General features: G+C 37.5%; 1 protein-coding gene across 2 annotated transcripts in view; it reads right to left on the bottom strand.

Annotated features, from left to right (window-relative positions):
* adarb2 (adenosine deaminase RNA specific B2 (inactive)) overlaps positions 1 to 1,475 on the bottom strand; it is a gene marked incomplete at its 3' end in the record, with an annotated part of 189,761 nt that extends 188,286 nt beyond the window's left edge. The window contains exon 1 of one of the 2 annotated variants that reach the window (XM_084398883.1): positions 1,178 to 1,475. In XM_084398883.1, the coding sequence (XP_084255009.1) occupies positions 1,178 to 1,250 (73 nt within the window). In that variant the 5' untranslated portion in view covers positions 1,251 to 1,475. The remainder of the gene's footprint in view (positions 1 to 1,177) is intronic. The other variant, XM_084398882.1, reaches the window with a different exon arrangement.
* Positions 1,476 to 14,513: the final 13,038 nt, after the last annotated feature.

The following is a 14,513-nucleotide window of genomic DNA, read 5'->3' as shown; positions in this document are numbered from 1 at the left end:
ATTTAAATAACTTTTGTTGGTGTAAACTTATCAGGTGGATTTGGATTGTTACTTGAATAAAACCAGGTAATTTAATTAAGATTAAAACCTTTTTATTTTTACAGTGAAAACGTGCCGTTGTTAATTTAAGGAGCAATTTCTATTCAGTCTGACCTTTGCAAACAACTTTCATTTAGTCATAGGCAAGTTGAATCAGGCATATTAATAATAAATGTAGATGTTACTACATAAAGTGCATTTTTATCTACCTGACAAATTGGTTTATGGTGTATCTATAACTGTACTTAAACTCTATATAAAGCATGGTAGCTCAAAATCCTTTTATTTACTTCTTTATATAGATTTTTTTTTTTTTTTTTTTTATGAGAGCTGATGTGCCAAATGTGTAGCTATAAGTTTACACACTGTAAACAATTCAAACCCTGAAAATTCAGGTTCAGTTTAATTGCTGCCTAAAATTTCAAGTAAAATCAAATCAAATCAATCAGTGTTGCCAAATATATAACCTACAGTGCACAGCACTTTTTTTTACCACTTTTAATTTAATTGAAGAAGAAAATAAAGAGTTTTTACAGCGAGTTTACATATAATTACAGTTTAAACTGAAAAATAATTGATCAGATAACCTAATAAATTCACTTTATGCGGTAACATATGCATTTATGATGTAATATTACCTGTCTACATTAGGTTACAGCACCACAAATCATTTTAATAGGTCAGAATGAGTAGAAATAACTCCTGAAAGGTAACAACCACACTTCAGATTTTACAGTACCTAGTCAGTCATAGTTTTTAAATACATTTACAAAAACTACAAAAATTCCATTAATGCATCGATCGCTACAAGAGACTGAAAAGGTCAGATAACCTTACAATCGCAGCGTGTAAATGAGGTCAAATCTTATAGTTGAGGTTACGACAAGGGCAGATATGAGGACTGTAAATACTGGATGCACAGACCGAGAAATAAACGGTGAAAGCGAGTGCGCGCATCACACACACACACACACACACACACACACATGTACAGACATCCAGACTGCGCAGTTATGCCGAGATGATCGGTACTTAATGCTGCATATTCCAACCAGTGCGCGCGCGACCTCTCCGTTGTTTCGGCTTTAGGAAGGAAGCGTTCATTTAGAAAACGAATAATGACTGAAAGAAACTTTACCTTTTCGCTTAGACCTTCTCCTCCTCCTCCTCTTGAACTTGCATTTGACTTGGCTGCTGGGGACCGATGCCATGGTGCTCAGATTCTGGAGAACTTGTTCTGCTTGATGTTTCTGAAGTTGTTGCTCTGCTGCGGTTGCGCACGCGAAACGCTCCGGGAATATCAGCTTCGCCCTATTCCTCCTCACACTCTGCTAATAAGCTCTTGATAACGAGCTGAAAGTGACTGTGTTTTTGAGCTCAGCGGACCGCCGCGTCCTCCTCCCGCGTGAGAGCGCGTCTGGAGCTCCTGCGCCTCTGCGTTTTTTGGCACCAGCCACTTTGAATCCAATCATGCAAGACGCGTGTCTATTTGCTGCCGCGGATTCTAATTAGAGCCAATCATGAGAGTCCGTGCGCTCTGACATCACGACCGATGACACACCCCCCCCATCCCATGCAGGCGCGCGAACTCAGCCTTCATCTCGGAGTGAGTGATGGCTTGATGCGCGCGGGTGAAAGGAACGACAGGAGGGGTGAGATGATGTAGCTGGGACAGTTAAAGTTGCAGAAATACAGAGCATTAGTGAAAAGGGTTCTGTTTTCTTTTTTTATTATTAAAATGTGCTCATTACATATTATGTAATTAGCATACGAATTTAAGACATTTTCCCTTTTAAACTTGAGCTGCATGGACTCCACATGTGCGTTTTGTGTTATTCTTCCAACTTCATGATGACTATTAATCATCGTGATCAATGTGGTAATAGTGTGCTAGTGTTAATGTCATAATGTGTGTGATGGTGTTAATATTTTGCATGAAAGTTACTATAAAGTGGCACTGAGAAAGTCTCGATTTGTCATCGAATCTGTAAAGGTGGTTAAAACCCTTGGGTTAGGAGTGTTACCTACAACATTCAATTGCCTTATAAAATGATTTTGACTCAGTTTGTAAATAAATAAATTCAACTGGAAGTCTGGCATTCAAACTGTAAAAAAAATAGATGCTGCCTTAAATTTGTAAGTAAAATAAACTTGGATGTTTAAGTTATTCCAACTAAAATTAGATTAGACTGACTTAAAAAAATTTTTTTGAATTTTGTATAACTTATAAAAAACTTATTTTGATGAGGTTTGATTTACATGTTGTCACAACTTATTGGTCATATACTTTTTTTACAGTGTACAGAAAGTGTGTAATTTGAGCTTATTGTTATTTAAATTGTCCTTTTGTCAGTATGAGTACTGTTCTAAGTGGATGAAATTCCTTTGGGTGAAATTTGCGGATTGTAAACAGAACTTTATAAATAGTCCACAACTTTTTTGTTGTATCTTTACATACATTGCCCGGGCAAAAAAAAAAAAAAAAAAAAGAGTCACTTATTGGATTTAAATAGGCAAATTCTTAAGAGTCTATGATTCCATGTAGGAAGACACATCATGGCCATATTCCAAATTGATGCACCTCTTGATGGAAATAAATGTTGTGACGATATTTCCATGAAGAGGTGCATACATTTTTGGTGAAGATCTTGTATTGTCCAGCACTCTGTAAAGTCTCCTCCAGCACATCCCAAAGATTTTCAATGAATTTAAGCTCTGGACTCAGAGGAGCCGATGCATGTGTGGAAATGATTCTTCATGCTCCTCATAACCATTCTTTCATAGTTTGAGCCTGATGAATCTTGACACTGTCATCCTGGAATATGGCCATGATGTGTTTTCCTACATGGTTGTTTAAGAAATGAAAAGCTACACACTCCATCAAGTAGAGTTAGAAGAACTGATGCCAAACACACAACATGCTAGAAACATCATAATCACTGCAATGATGATCCAATCATAGACTCTTAAGCATTTGCCTATTTAAATCCAAACAGCTACCCTTTTTTTTTTTCTTTTTTGGCCAGGCAAAGTTTGGTCAAACTGGAACATCTAAGTGATCTTATTCTATATATTTTCAGATCTGTTCCAGTGGAATGTGCACCGTGGACTATCATTAAGTGAATCACTTTAGGCACACATTTTCTTTGTTTTTACAAGCTGAAATTATTTTCTGTGTAATTGAACACATTAAATGAAACCTTTAATTATTTAAGTTTTTATGTTCCTCCTCTTTATAACTTTTAAATCATTATAATACCATACATTTGTATAGTTTTACCAGAAAATATCACTAGGCTACTTTTCAAACTTGCATGGATTAACATACAACTTGTCGAATAGATCCTATATTCTTGAGGCTACTTTGACATTTATGAAAAAAAAAGAAGCAAAAAAACCTTGCCAGAAGTTGCTTTCAGGGCCCAAGTGAAACCAAACATGTTGCGTCAGAATATTGATGCTATGTATTGGCCAATAGCAGTGCATGACAGATGTTGGCGTATCCGGAAGCTCTAATGTTGTCAGCTTCTACATGGCTGAATTAAGTTGCTCTCAAGCATGCATGAAGTGTGGCAAAGCAACGCAGTCGTAACTGAGATGTTCTCCTGTGCTAGTAATGCATTATGGCGCACTATGGGTTAATCTTTAAATTGATCTCTGACAGAGTGACAAACCTAATTGGAAAATGTTTTAAATTATTAAAATGTTCAAAGATACGGAAAGAAAATTAAGAATGGAAGTACTGACTTCTCTAATGCCTTTGAAATATCTTTATTTAGTGGCTTTTCTCAATAAATGTTTAAATGTGATTGATTCATTGTTCAGAATATCATGCAAGAAATTTGATTAAAAATGTTAATCAATTGATCACGTTCAAATAAATATGCTCGCACTCGAAATTAGGTATCAGTTACGAGTAAGGTGTGAGATGGTTCATCCACGTTCACATCGATATGATGAGCTAAAAGAAATCTTCAGAAGAATAATTGTGATAAGCATGTTCTCTGAACCAACCTTCCTCTTCCCCCTAAAGCAAATACCTCCTCCAATCTGCTGATCGACAGATTTCTAAACTGAAATAATCGTAGACATACATGCATTGATGTTGACATTTTGCTAACAAAACAAAAGGCTTTTTTTCCCCCCTGTCAAATGTCATTAGACTTCGTCTAAAATACCAGCAGTGCGACTACTTGATGACATTTACTGCAGGAAAAAAAAGTAGAGCGAATGGAAGTACATTTGAAAACACGGCATATTTGCTGACAGAAAAGTCACTTTGAGATTCCTGTTGTGCGCTTGGAACATTTCCGTGAGGGCTATAGGGAAAAGGTGTGGGTTTGCATGGGTACGTGTGTGTGTGTGTGTGTGTGGATGGATTGGTAAGGGTGTTGGGTGGTCTGTGGGGACACTGGTTGCCTGGAGGACACCCACAAATATCCATGTAAATTGCAGTTTAAGAGAAATCAATGATGGTGACAAGTTGCCAATGCCACTATCTGGGGACATAATGAACGTTTGGCGAGGCAAACTGCTTCCTGATAACCCTATAGGGTGTGTGTGTGCGTGCGTGCGTGTGTGTGTGTGTGTGTGTGTGTGTGTGTGTGGGTGTGGGTGTGGGTGTGTGAGAGAGAGAGAGAGAAAGAACATCAGCACCGCTCTTCTATTCGCAAAGACTTCCTTTAATGCACAGGTAAACAAGAGTCGAGAGCTGAGACCAACACAAACTGGAAAGGGACGAGACAGATCCTCCAATTTCAGATTAGGTTTGAGAGGATGTTCATTTCACTACACTGCTCATCTCAGTGATTGGTTTTTAAAGCTTCTGCATCCAAAAATTACAATAAACACAATTTACTTTTGATGCTATGTTGTCCAATTCAAAATAAGTGGCAGTGACAAATGTCTTAAGAGTGCACATATGAGACAGTAATACATTCATTTTCAAATGGCATCAGTCTAGGCATCACTCCCATGATGCACTGGGGCACCTCATTTATTTAATTGTATTTCATTTCATACTGGGATTGTTCCAAGAAAGAGAGCCAGTTCAACAGAAACCGTTCAAATACAGATGTTGCTGGGGGAAGACAATTCCCCATAAGCTGCAGCAAAATTAATATTTAGAGAGAGAGAGAGAGAGATTTTATAACACTTTATGAAATCATTTAAAAACAATTAATAATCATAAACTTTACTCAAGACATTTAGCACAAATTAATTCACCATCCTTAAAAAAGCACAACATTTCTTTATAAGTCCATACATTTTCAAATTCTCTTTATTCTACATAATTACTTACTTCTAAATACTTACTTTAGAGAGACAAAGAGAGAGAGAGAGAGAGAGAGAGAGAGAGTGCTCCCTCTCTCTTATCCAAGTGTGTTGGTGTACTTTCAGGGCCGGATCAAAGAAGAACCACGGTTAGGGATTAGAACAGATAAACCTGCAGGTTTCAATTAAATAAAGTAAATAATTAAGAGAAAAGCAAACAGCTCTACAGTGTTGCTAAGTTGCGAAAAATTAATTCATAATAATATAATCTCAGGAGAACATTTCCTTCTCTCTCTCTCATATATCAATTAATGTCAAGCTGCTATTTTCTTCACGCTGCAGGACGCTTCATAGATGTAAACATGCGTTCAGACTTATATTGATTGTAATATACTGAGCAGACAGGCTGGACTGCTGGGGATAGTGTTCACCTCACTGATCGCTGCCCGTGGGCCTAAACTTTGTTCAATGGCAAGGGCATAACTTCATAAGACGTAACTACAGTATGTGTGCAATTCCTGCTCTCACAGGCAAATAAAAATCATATTTAAGGTGACCTGAGACTGCCAAAATAGCTCAACTCCAGTTGCCTTAGCGCATACAGTGTGCAAAGTTCATCCAGTGCAAATTCACCAATTCGACCCTCAGGTCTGCATACAGCACAAGCCAAAAAGTACAGTATCCACGTTTTCCACGTGCAGCCCAATGTTTTTTGTGTCCGCATGGATGGTAACAGCTCATGCGCAAGGTGAACGTTGAGACAGAAGAGTCCACTAGGTGGCAATACACAGTTGTGATGTACTGTATTGTGCAGTAGGCGAAGAAGAGTGCGATTGCTATTATTATCCATCGTTTTGTTTTCGGTTCTTCTTCTAAACTTTGCATGCAATGGCGGATCTGCTACTTTTCCTGTTCTGTCTTTCCGAGCGAATGTCCTGTAAATGGCACAACTCTGATGTCTTGTAGAGTATAGAAAAGCAATAACTCGTCCATCCACGCTCATTCGCGGTTTGAGTATACTCGAGAAATGTAGTATACACAGGCCTTTAGGGACCTTGGGCCCCTGGGTACACACTAAGGATGCACCAATTTGGGGTAGATAACAATACCGATTTTAACACAAAACTATTGTCAGATTCCGATACCGATTTGGATTAGAGATCATTTTTAAAATCAAAGCTCAAAGTTTTTAAGTCATACTAGTTTATTGCTGCAACAGCCAATGTAACCATATTTATTTCTGTTCCCTCCTTGAACACTGAGGATAGTCCCTCGTCATTTTAACATTGTCTCTTTCTCGACATTCTATTTTTTATCTCTTCTCTCTTCGTTTTTCCTTGTCATTACCACTCTTGGGAACTTCCAACAGTAGCTAACCTGATCCTGTGAAAACCAGGAAAGGGAAAAATCACATCAACATGTTTTGCGTGCTCTGCTCAGTGTGAGGAAAGCACCATGTTACGCTACTTGAAAAGCATAATTTGTTGAAGGAAATTTGATATGATCCAATCAAAATGAAACACTTCAGCAGCGGTGGCATTGTGAATCATAAGATACATCTTATGTTATGAGAGATGCCCATTTTTACTAGGCTGCTAATGTGCGCTGGTGTTTTATATAGCCGGTAATCAAATTTAGTGCGACTCCTTGTGATTGTGCAGTGAATTCAACGTCTTGTCTCTTATGACAGATGCATTACGTCTAATGATATGATCATTTCCATTTTGTCAGAGTGCCTGGTGGTCTATTTATTTAACACTCTCCCCGGGGGAATGTTAGTCATTCGTTAGATTCTATATACTCGCAGCGTAACAGAGGAAGACAGAGAGAGCGAGAGAGGAGGACGAGGGAGATGAGGACTGTTGCCTGCCACCAGCTTTCTCATGAACATAAAGTATTACAGCATCATAAATGACAGTCAAATTTCAGCCATTATCAGTAGCAGTTTAATTCAAATTTCATTCAAAAAGGGAAATTCTGTCTTCATTTACAATTTCAAAGATGTTAGATTTTTGGTCTTTTGTCAAACACAGGAGATATTTGTAGGATTTTCAAGCTGCTCTTTTCCAAACAAACATGGGACTTTAACATGAATCATGTCGAGTCTGATGTCAATGTTTCAAATCTCGTTTTGTGAGTGATTAGCCATGCATATATGTATAAATGCATATAGTGTCGGTATGCTGTTGCTAGGGTAATCAGATTTGGGTTTTTGCATGCTGTTATACTGATTTAGGGTGTTTTGGGTGGTTGCAAGGTGGTTTCTTGCAGCTCAAGTCAAAAGATCCAACTCCAAAATCTCTATAAGCCTATACACCCCAAACCAACATCAACATCAGTGTGCGTCCTCTTGTCTTCGTTATTCACGCTCAGAAAAGAAAGGTACAAAAGCTGTTACTAGGGCGGTACCTTTTCAAAAAGGTACACATTGTACCATAAGGGTGCATATTGGTACCCTGGTTGAATTTGCTCAGCGAGTTTACTCTGGCGTCGAGTAATGAGGCTCATTAAATATGCCCTTGAGCTGCACCAATCACATGGGGTTATCTGATTTAGGCGGGCCAGAGGCGAGCTAAACAGATGACGACAGCGCTGTGACGTCGAAGTCATTAGTAAACATTGCAAGATGGCTATGGATGAACACCAGTTGTTTGAAACGGCTTTGGCCGCTACAATGAACGAGTTAGACTTGGCTTTTTATCTAAAAGAGGAACAGAAGACGGCGCTCGAATCGTTCCTTTGCAAGAAGGGCGTTTTTGCTGTTTTGCCGACCGGATACGGCACGAGTCTAATCTACCAGTTAGCTCCGCTGGTAGCTGAGCGTATGGGGCTTGTTGTGATTGGTCGTAGTGTTATCCAATTGCGTGCAGTGAGATTTTCAAATGCATGCTTGGTGCCGCCCCTCGAGCTGGCCGATTTTCATTAGTCGACGCCAGACCATTAATCTTTCAGATTTAGGTCTGGATTTCCAGGCTAGCATATTGGTACCTTAAAAGTACATATTATACCTAAATGGAACAAAAGTGTACCTTTTAAAAAGGTACCGCCCCAGTAACAGCTTTTGTACCTTTTTTTTTTCTTTCTGAGAGTGTTTGATTGCTTTAGTCACCTTCGTTTTCATCTTGGGAACTGGTTTGCTAAGCGAAACAGCCAATCAGAGTGATTTATCTCACAGGCCGACAATTTAACATGCTCAGATGGCCAAAACTACAAACTACGAAACTCTGACTAGTGCCATATGTGGAGCATCAGACGATCAATGACATCCGACATCGGCCGATTGTTGACTGGCTTGGTGAGTCACGGCCTTATGATGTTCTGGTCAAGATTTGGCTCAAGTCCCTCTTTTAACGTCCAGGGATTTATGTATTTTATTGAATTATCAGCATCCAGGACCAATACTAACATGGGACTTCAACATGAATCGTGCCTAACTTGATGTCAGTGATGAAAAGCTCCTTTGGTTCTCATGTTTCTGGTGGCCAATTGCAAAGTTGGAATATAAGTTTGAATGAAATTTGAAGGTTTTTTAATAAATTATGGTTTGGTAAATTATTGATTTAATTATTTAATAAATAATGGCATTTTGGTTTGTTTCTCACACAAATCTATTGAATGGCTTCAACTGACTTGGAACATAACATATGTAGTATGTTTATGGTGCAATTTTTGTCATTTACTTTCATTGTATGGAAAAGAGCAGCATGAACATGCCTTCGAATGTCTCATTTTTGTGTTCCCCAGAAAAAACAAAGACATACAGGTCTGGAATAACTTGAGAATGTGTAAATGACATCATTTCCATTTTGGGGTAAACTAGTAGTCAAACCTTTGGCCATTTTTCTCCATGGTATGTATATGGTATGTCTCCAATAGCTGGTTCTGCTATTTGCTGTATTACTCTGGACAATGATTTGGAGCCTCCTTTGGTGTGTGTGTGTGTGTGTGTGTGTGTGTGTGTGTGGATATTGACTTTTCGGCTCTCTGGGAGGGATTAGGTCTTATCTTGTGCTGAGGCGCCTCACATGTGGTTTTCGAAGGGTCTGAAGATCTGCCTTCATCTTCCCGCCATAGATGTATACCCTCTCCCCACAAACGCACACATATACACACAGACACTTCTAAAAATCCTCTCGTCCATATAGGCAAAGCACACATACATGCCTGAAGCACAAATTCACTCTCCATCTTCAAATCTAAACAGCACATTCACAGGTCACAGTCTCCAAGCTCAAAGAAACTCAAACACAGAAAGCTTATAACATTTCTAAATCATATAATAATCATATACGCAACAATCAAACACAACAAAAATGTGGTTGCTATAGCATATCCATGAATATGTGCATAAATTAATATAGTGTTGCTATATATTTTTTAAACACACAGTTATGTTACTTTAGGGTGGTTTCTTACTGGCCCAAGTCAAAAGATCCAAGTTCCAATGATATTCTGATGTCTATGACTCTGGTTTCTCCTTCAATAACACTCTATGTGATTTTTTTTCTATTTTATCATCTGCCGGTCAAAATTCAGCGAGCTAAGCAATTGGAGGTAACATTCGTGTTCATATAGCACAAAGGGTGCTCAGTTGTGTTTTGTTGACACTATTATCATATTTACAATAATTAAAATTCAACACAAAGTACATTTATAGACAGGAAAAATGAAGGAAACTTGACAGTGCAGAAATATCACATCTTATTCTGTCTGTTCTCAGGCACATAAATTCAGGCATATGCACAGTCACAAACACAAAACAATTGACTTCCTGTGGCAGGGGTTGTGGAGGCGGAGCATAATCACACTGACAGTGGGGCATTCTGGCAGGACCAAGGCTAATTCAAAATGACTGTTATTATGGAGCTGGCGTCGCCGGGGTTATGTTGGGGGTTGGGGCCATCACCGAACACAATATGGGCTTAACATTGCAGACTGGAAGAGCCAAAGGTATGTCTGCAAGAAGACAGAGGAAGATGATGTATTCATCCTGATAGGAAAAACCATTCTTATGCAAGAACAACACCGAGGTTTGGTGGGGACGTTTGAACATTTTCCAGGTTGCACATATGGACCAGGGTTATTAAAGATAACTAAAACTAAAACTGAAACTAGATTTTTGTTATTTTTAAAAAAGTAAAAAAAAAAAAAAAAAGTAAAAGTAAAAAAAAAAAAAAAGTAAAACTTTCCTCTTTTTTTTCAGTCGACATCAACATTCACTTTTTATGATGTGGTTATTTCCTGATGGATAAAATGCAGTCCCACCCAACTTTTTATAAATATATATATATATATATATATATATACACACACACACATTTTTCCCTCTAAAAATAAAGATATATATATAAAAAATAAGAAATATATTTTATATACTTTGGTGTTCCATGTAATCATGCTGTAACTTTCAAACTCAAAACAAGAGGACCATCTATTTGTGACTTTAAACCAACTTTGTGACTTTAAATGGACAAAAAACAAATGACTGCCAAGATTTTATGTCTCATACACTTTGTATTTTGTATCTTGCTACTGTGTCTTAAAGCCTTCAAAGTGTCAGAGAGAGATGGAAATGTAAATGATGACTTTTTTTGTGTGTGCAAATTATTAATTGGTTTCAGGGAAAGAATTAAATTTTAAATAATTATGACATAACCCCTTTACAATACAACACAACTGAACATTTATTAACAACAAGCTGCTATTATTCTGAATAAGCCACCCTATTTAATTCACTTCGTGAATGGAGACAGACACAGGTGTCCTGAATGTCATAGGACTCTATCAGCTCACTGGCCTTTCATAATGGGCTAATTATGTGCATTTCCGGTCTGTAAAGCTTATCACAGAAACACAGGAAAGTTAAGGTGGAACAAAAAGAATAGGAAAAAAAAAATTATATCTATGTTTACAAGAAAGTGGAAGGGCTAGGCGGAGACTAGGGGACATGAGGCGACTTCATGAGTTGTTAAAGTGTGTAAAATTGCCTTTTCCCTTCCGCTCGTGTCAGGCGTTACTGAAGCACATATCCAGCATGACAGCAGGGCACAGAGAACTGTAAAAGCAAGTCCTGAGGTAATGCCTCGGCTGTGCCAGTTCCAATCACACCAACCCGCGCTGGTGAAGGTGAGCTGTACAACTGCATTTGTGTTTGCCTTTGCCTTTCTAGTGCTTTCTGTCAGGTACAGTGCAAATGTTTCTGATAGAAATTCTGGGCTGTCAGAGCTGATGTGGCACAGTGGGTAACACACGTGTAAGAGCTGCGTGCTCACGGAGTTACAGGTTTGAATCTCTCTTGCGTCAAGGAATAATACCAAAATAACACAACAGGAGATGTTTAGCAGAATGTTCAAGCTGCTGCTTTCTCAACCCAATCTCACAGGGAAATGTAACTTTTTTACAAGGTGGTGATATTATATGAATTCATACACTGTAAAAAATATCATCAATAAGTAAATAACTCATCAAAATAAGTTATGTAATTTAAGTTGAAATGACTTAAACATCTAAGTTGATTGTACTTAAAGTTAAGGCAGCAACTTTTTTTTTAAACTTTTTTTTTTAAATTGTATGAAAATGTATGATATTTAGAGAAAAAAGTAAGCATGAAAATCCTAAACATACCTGTCACTGGAGCGTAAGCAGATCGTACCAAAATGTATGAATTAGATTGTACAGATTCATACGAATTAGCCACCAATTGGCCAAAATGTAAAATAGTGAGGAACTGCCATGAGATTGTGTTGGTTTTCCATACAACCAAAGCAGATAGTTATTACCAGGGTCTGAAAAAAAGAAAGAAATCATTGTAAAAGTCCATACAACATTTGCTAATTATTCCAAATCTTAAGAAGTCACATATGTATACTGAGACATTCATTTTAAACAGTATATGGGGTGTCCAAACACAACGTCTTTAATAATCCACACTGGAGATAAAGCAAACACAACCACTATACCATAATAAATATCACCAGACAATTAAATGAACTGGTTTAAATACCAGGGAGATAATTGGACGAACAGAAACAGGTGTGGGATTAATTAACTAATGATGAGAAACACAAAGAGAACATACATGTACAGTTAGTGACAAAACTATAATGTTCGTGCTGTATGTTTTCATCTCATTCAGTTCACAATCATTTGTCTCCTGGTAATTCATGAAGCTCAGTAAAATGTTTGATACTACACTGTAGATCATTTTCACAAGCTTATAGATGCCATGGCCCAGCATATTTCAATTAGTCACATATCTTTAGCACAAACACATTAAAAAAAGTTTTTCCATCTCTCTTCCTCTGCCCATTTGGCACAAATTAGAGAATACTGGATCATCTTATGAAAAGACTCCACAAGTCCTTGAAGTTCCACTGTGTATCACAGCATTTCCGAGACTGCGATTAATTGCCTCTTTTACGGGCCGACAGTAATCCTTCAGACCACTTCCTCCGAGCACGACTACATCTGAAGCTGCTCGACAAGTTTGGAGAGAAACGTAAGCGCGAGGTTTTAAGCCACTTCACCAATATCCTGCCTGACACTCCACAGGACTTAAGCAGGAAAAAAAAAATCCCTGGATTTACTAAGAGGGGGAAAAGCATGCAAGGTAGCTGCAGATTGCATTCATGGGTGGATTTGAAAAACAAAATGACAGTCACTGTATTTGTTTGTTTGCCCTTTTTTTTTTCAATGTCTTTTTCATTTTGACTACACTGATTGTGCCATATGTTGTCCTGGAGTGTAAATCCTCAGGAATACAAGTGCAGTATTTAGCACACTATTGTAATAATTCTGTTGGCAGAATTCACACGTTCACGAACGGCTCTGCGATCCAGCATATGCTGCCTGTGACATCAGAAAAGGTCATTGTGTTCTCTCACTGATTTGATGCCGGCAACAGATGGCCCGCATTGTTGTTTCATTTGTACGATTTGTGAAACTATAAAACGTTTTCTCATTTTCTGCTTGGATGACGCTTTCAGATAAAACGCATTTACTCAAGCATAACTTATGTCTTTAGCATGTCAAAACTGTTCTTTTAATGTTAAAAGCAAGGCTTTTAAATAATGATTCTTATAAAATGACCTTGTTTGGATTGTGCAAGAAAAAAAGAAGAAGAAATAAATGCAAAATAAATTGCTTTAAAAGAGTTCAAATTATAGTGGAGTAGATCTAATTGGGTATTCCTTCAACTTCAGGCACTTTAATGTCCCAGGGGTTTTGTACAAACTGATTTTGTCTAATTTACTTTTTTTTTTTTTTTTTTTATGAAAAATTGTGCATCATTTCCACTCATACTGTAATGTTAAAATTAAGCAAAAAGTGTGAAAAAGTTTATTTCATTTTTTTAACTGAAGATAGCTATAAAATTATGCAATTTTGGTACAAAAATGTTTGTTTCCACCATATAAAAAAGAATGGAAAATGGACATAGACATATCACATGACAAAAACTAGTTAGTGTAAAAAGTGTTTTAAATGAGTTTAATTAAGGTCCAAAAAAGTTAGTTGAAGAAACGGTAGCCTACATTACGTTAAAAGAAATTGTCCATAATAACCGCATTTGAATGCACCACCAATGATTCGCAACATGTGATTGCTGCTCCAATGCAGTTCCTTTCACTTGTCACTGATTACGAGACCGATCACAATGCAAACTCCTTCTCTCTCTCTTTTTCTCTGGTGTGAACACTGAATGGCCTATAATCAAATCACGAATAGGTTGCAGGGAAGGTTTGACTGTCAGAACCCCACAGCTTAAACATTCACACGTGACCCTGGAAGAAAAGTTTTAGGAAAAAATAGTCGGGGTTACACTTTATTTTTAAGGTGTTCTTGTTACACTGTAACACATTTAAGTACATTGAGTAACATTAATTAACAACATGTACTTACTAGGGTTAGGGTTAGCAATAAGGTTTGGTTTACTGTGCATAATTTATTGTTATAACTACAGTAACACTGTTATTACTACAATAATTACTACAGTGTTATGCATGTAACATAAGGACACTGCAAAAAACTGTTGCCAAAATCACTTCAGCTTGAATCTTAAAATTGCAAAAGTGCAAAAGAAAATATATATTCCATTCAGTGCATAATGGTCTTTAAACACACTGACAGAACAAAACGCAGTCCTTGGAGGCCCTAAGATATAATTAATGTCCAAATAACAAGAAATGACATCACAAATATGA

This window comes from Rutilus rutilus (genome assembly GCF_951802725.1).
Source record: "Rutilus rutilus genome assembly, chromosome: 24".
NCBI lineage: Eukaryota > Metazoa > Chordata > Actinopteri > Cypriniformes > Leuciscidae > Rutilus > Rutilus rutilus.
This window is presented reverse-complemented; position numbering and strand designations above follow the sequence as displayed.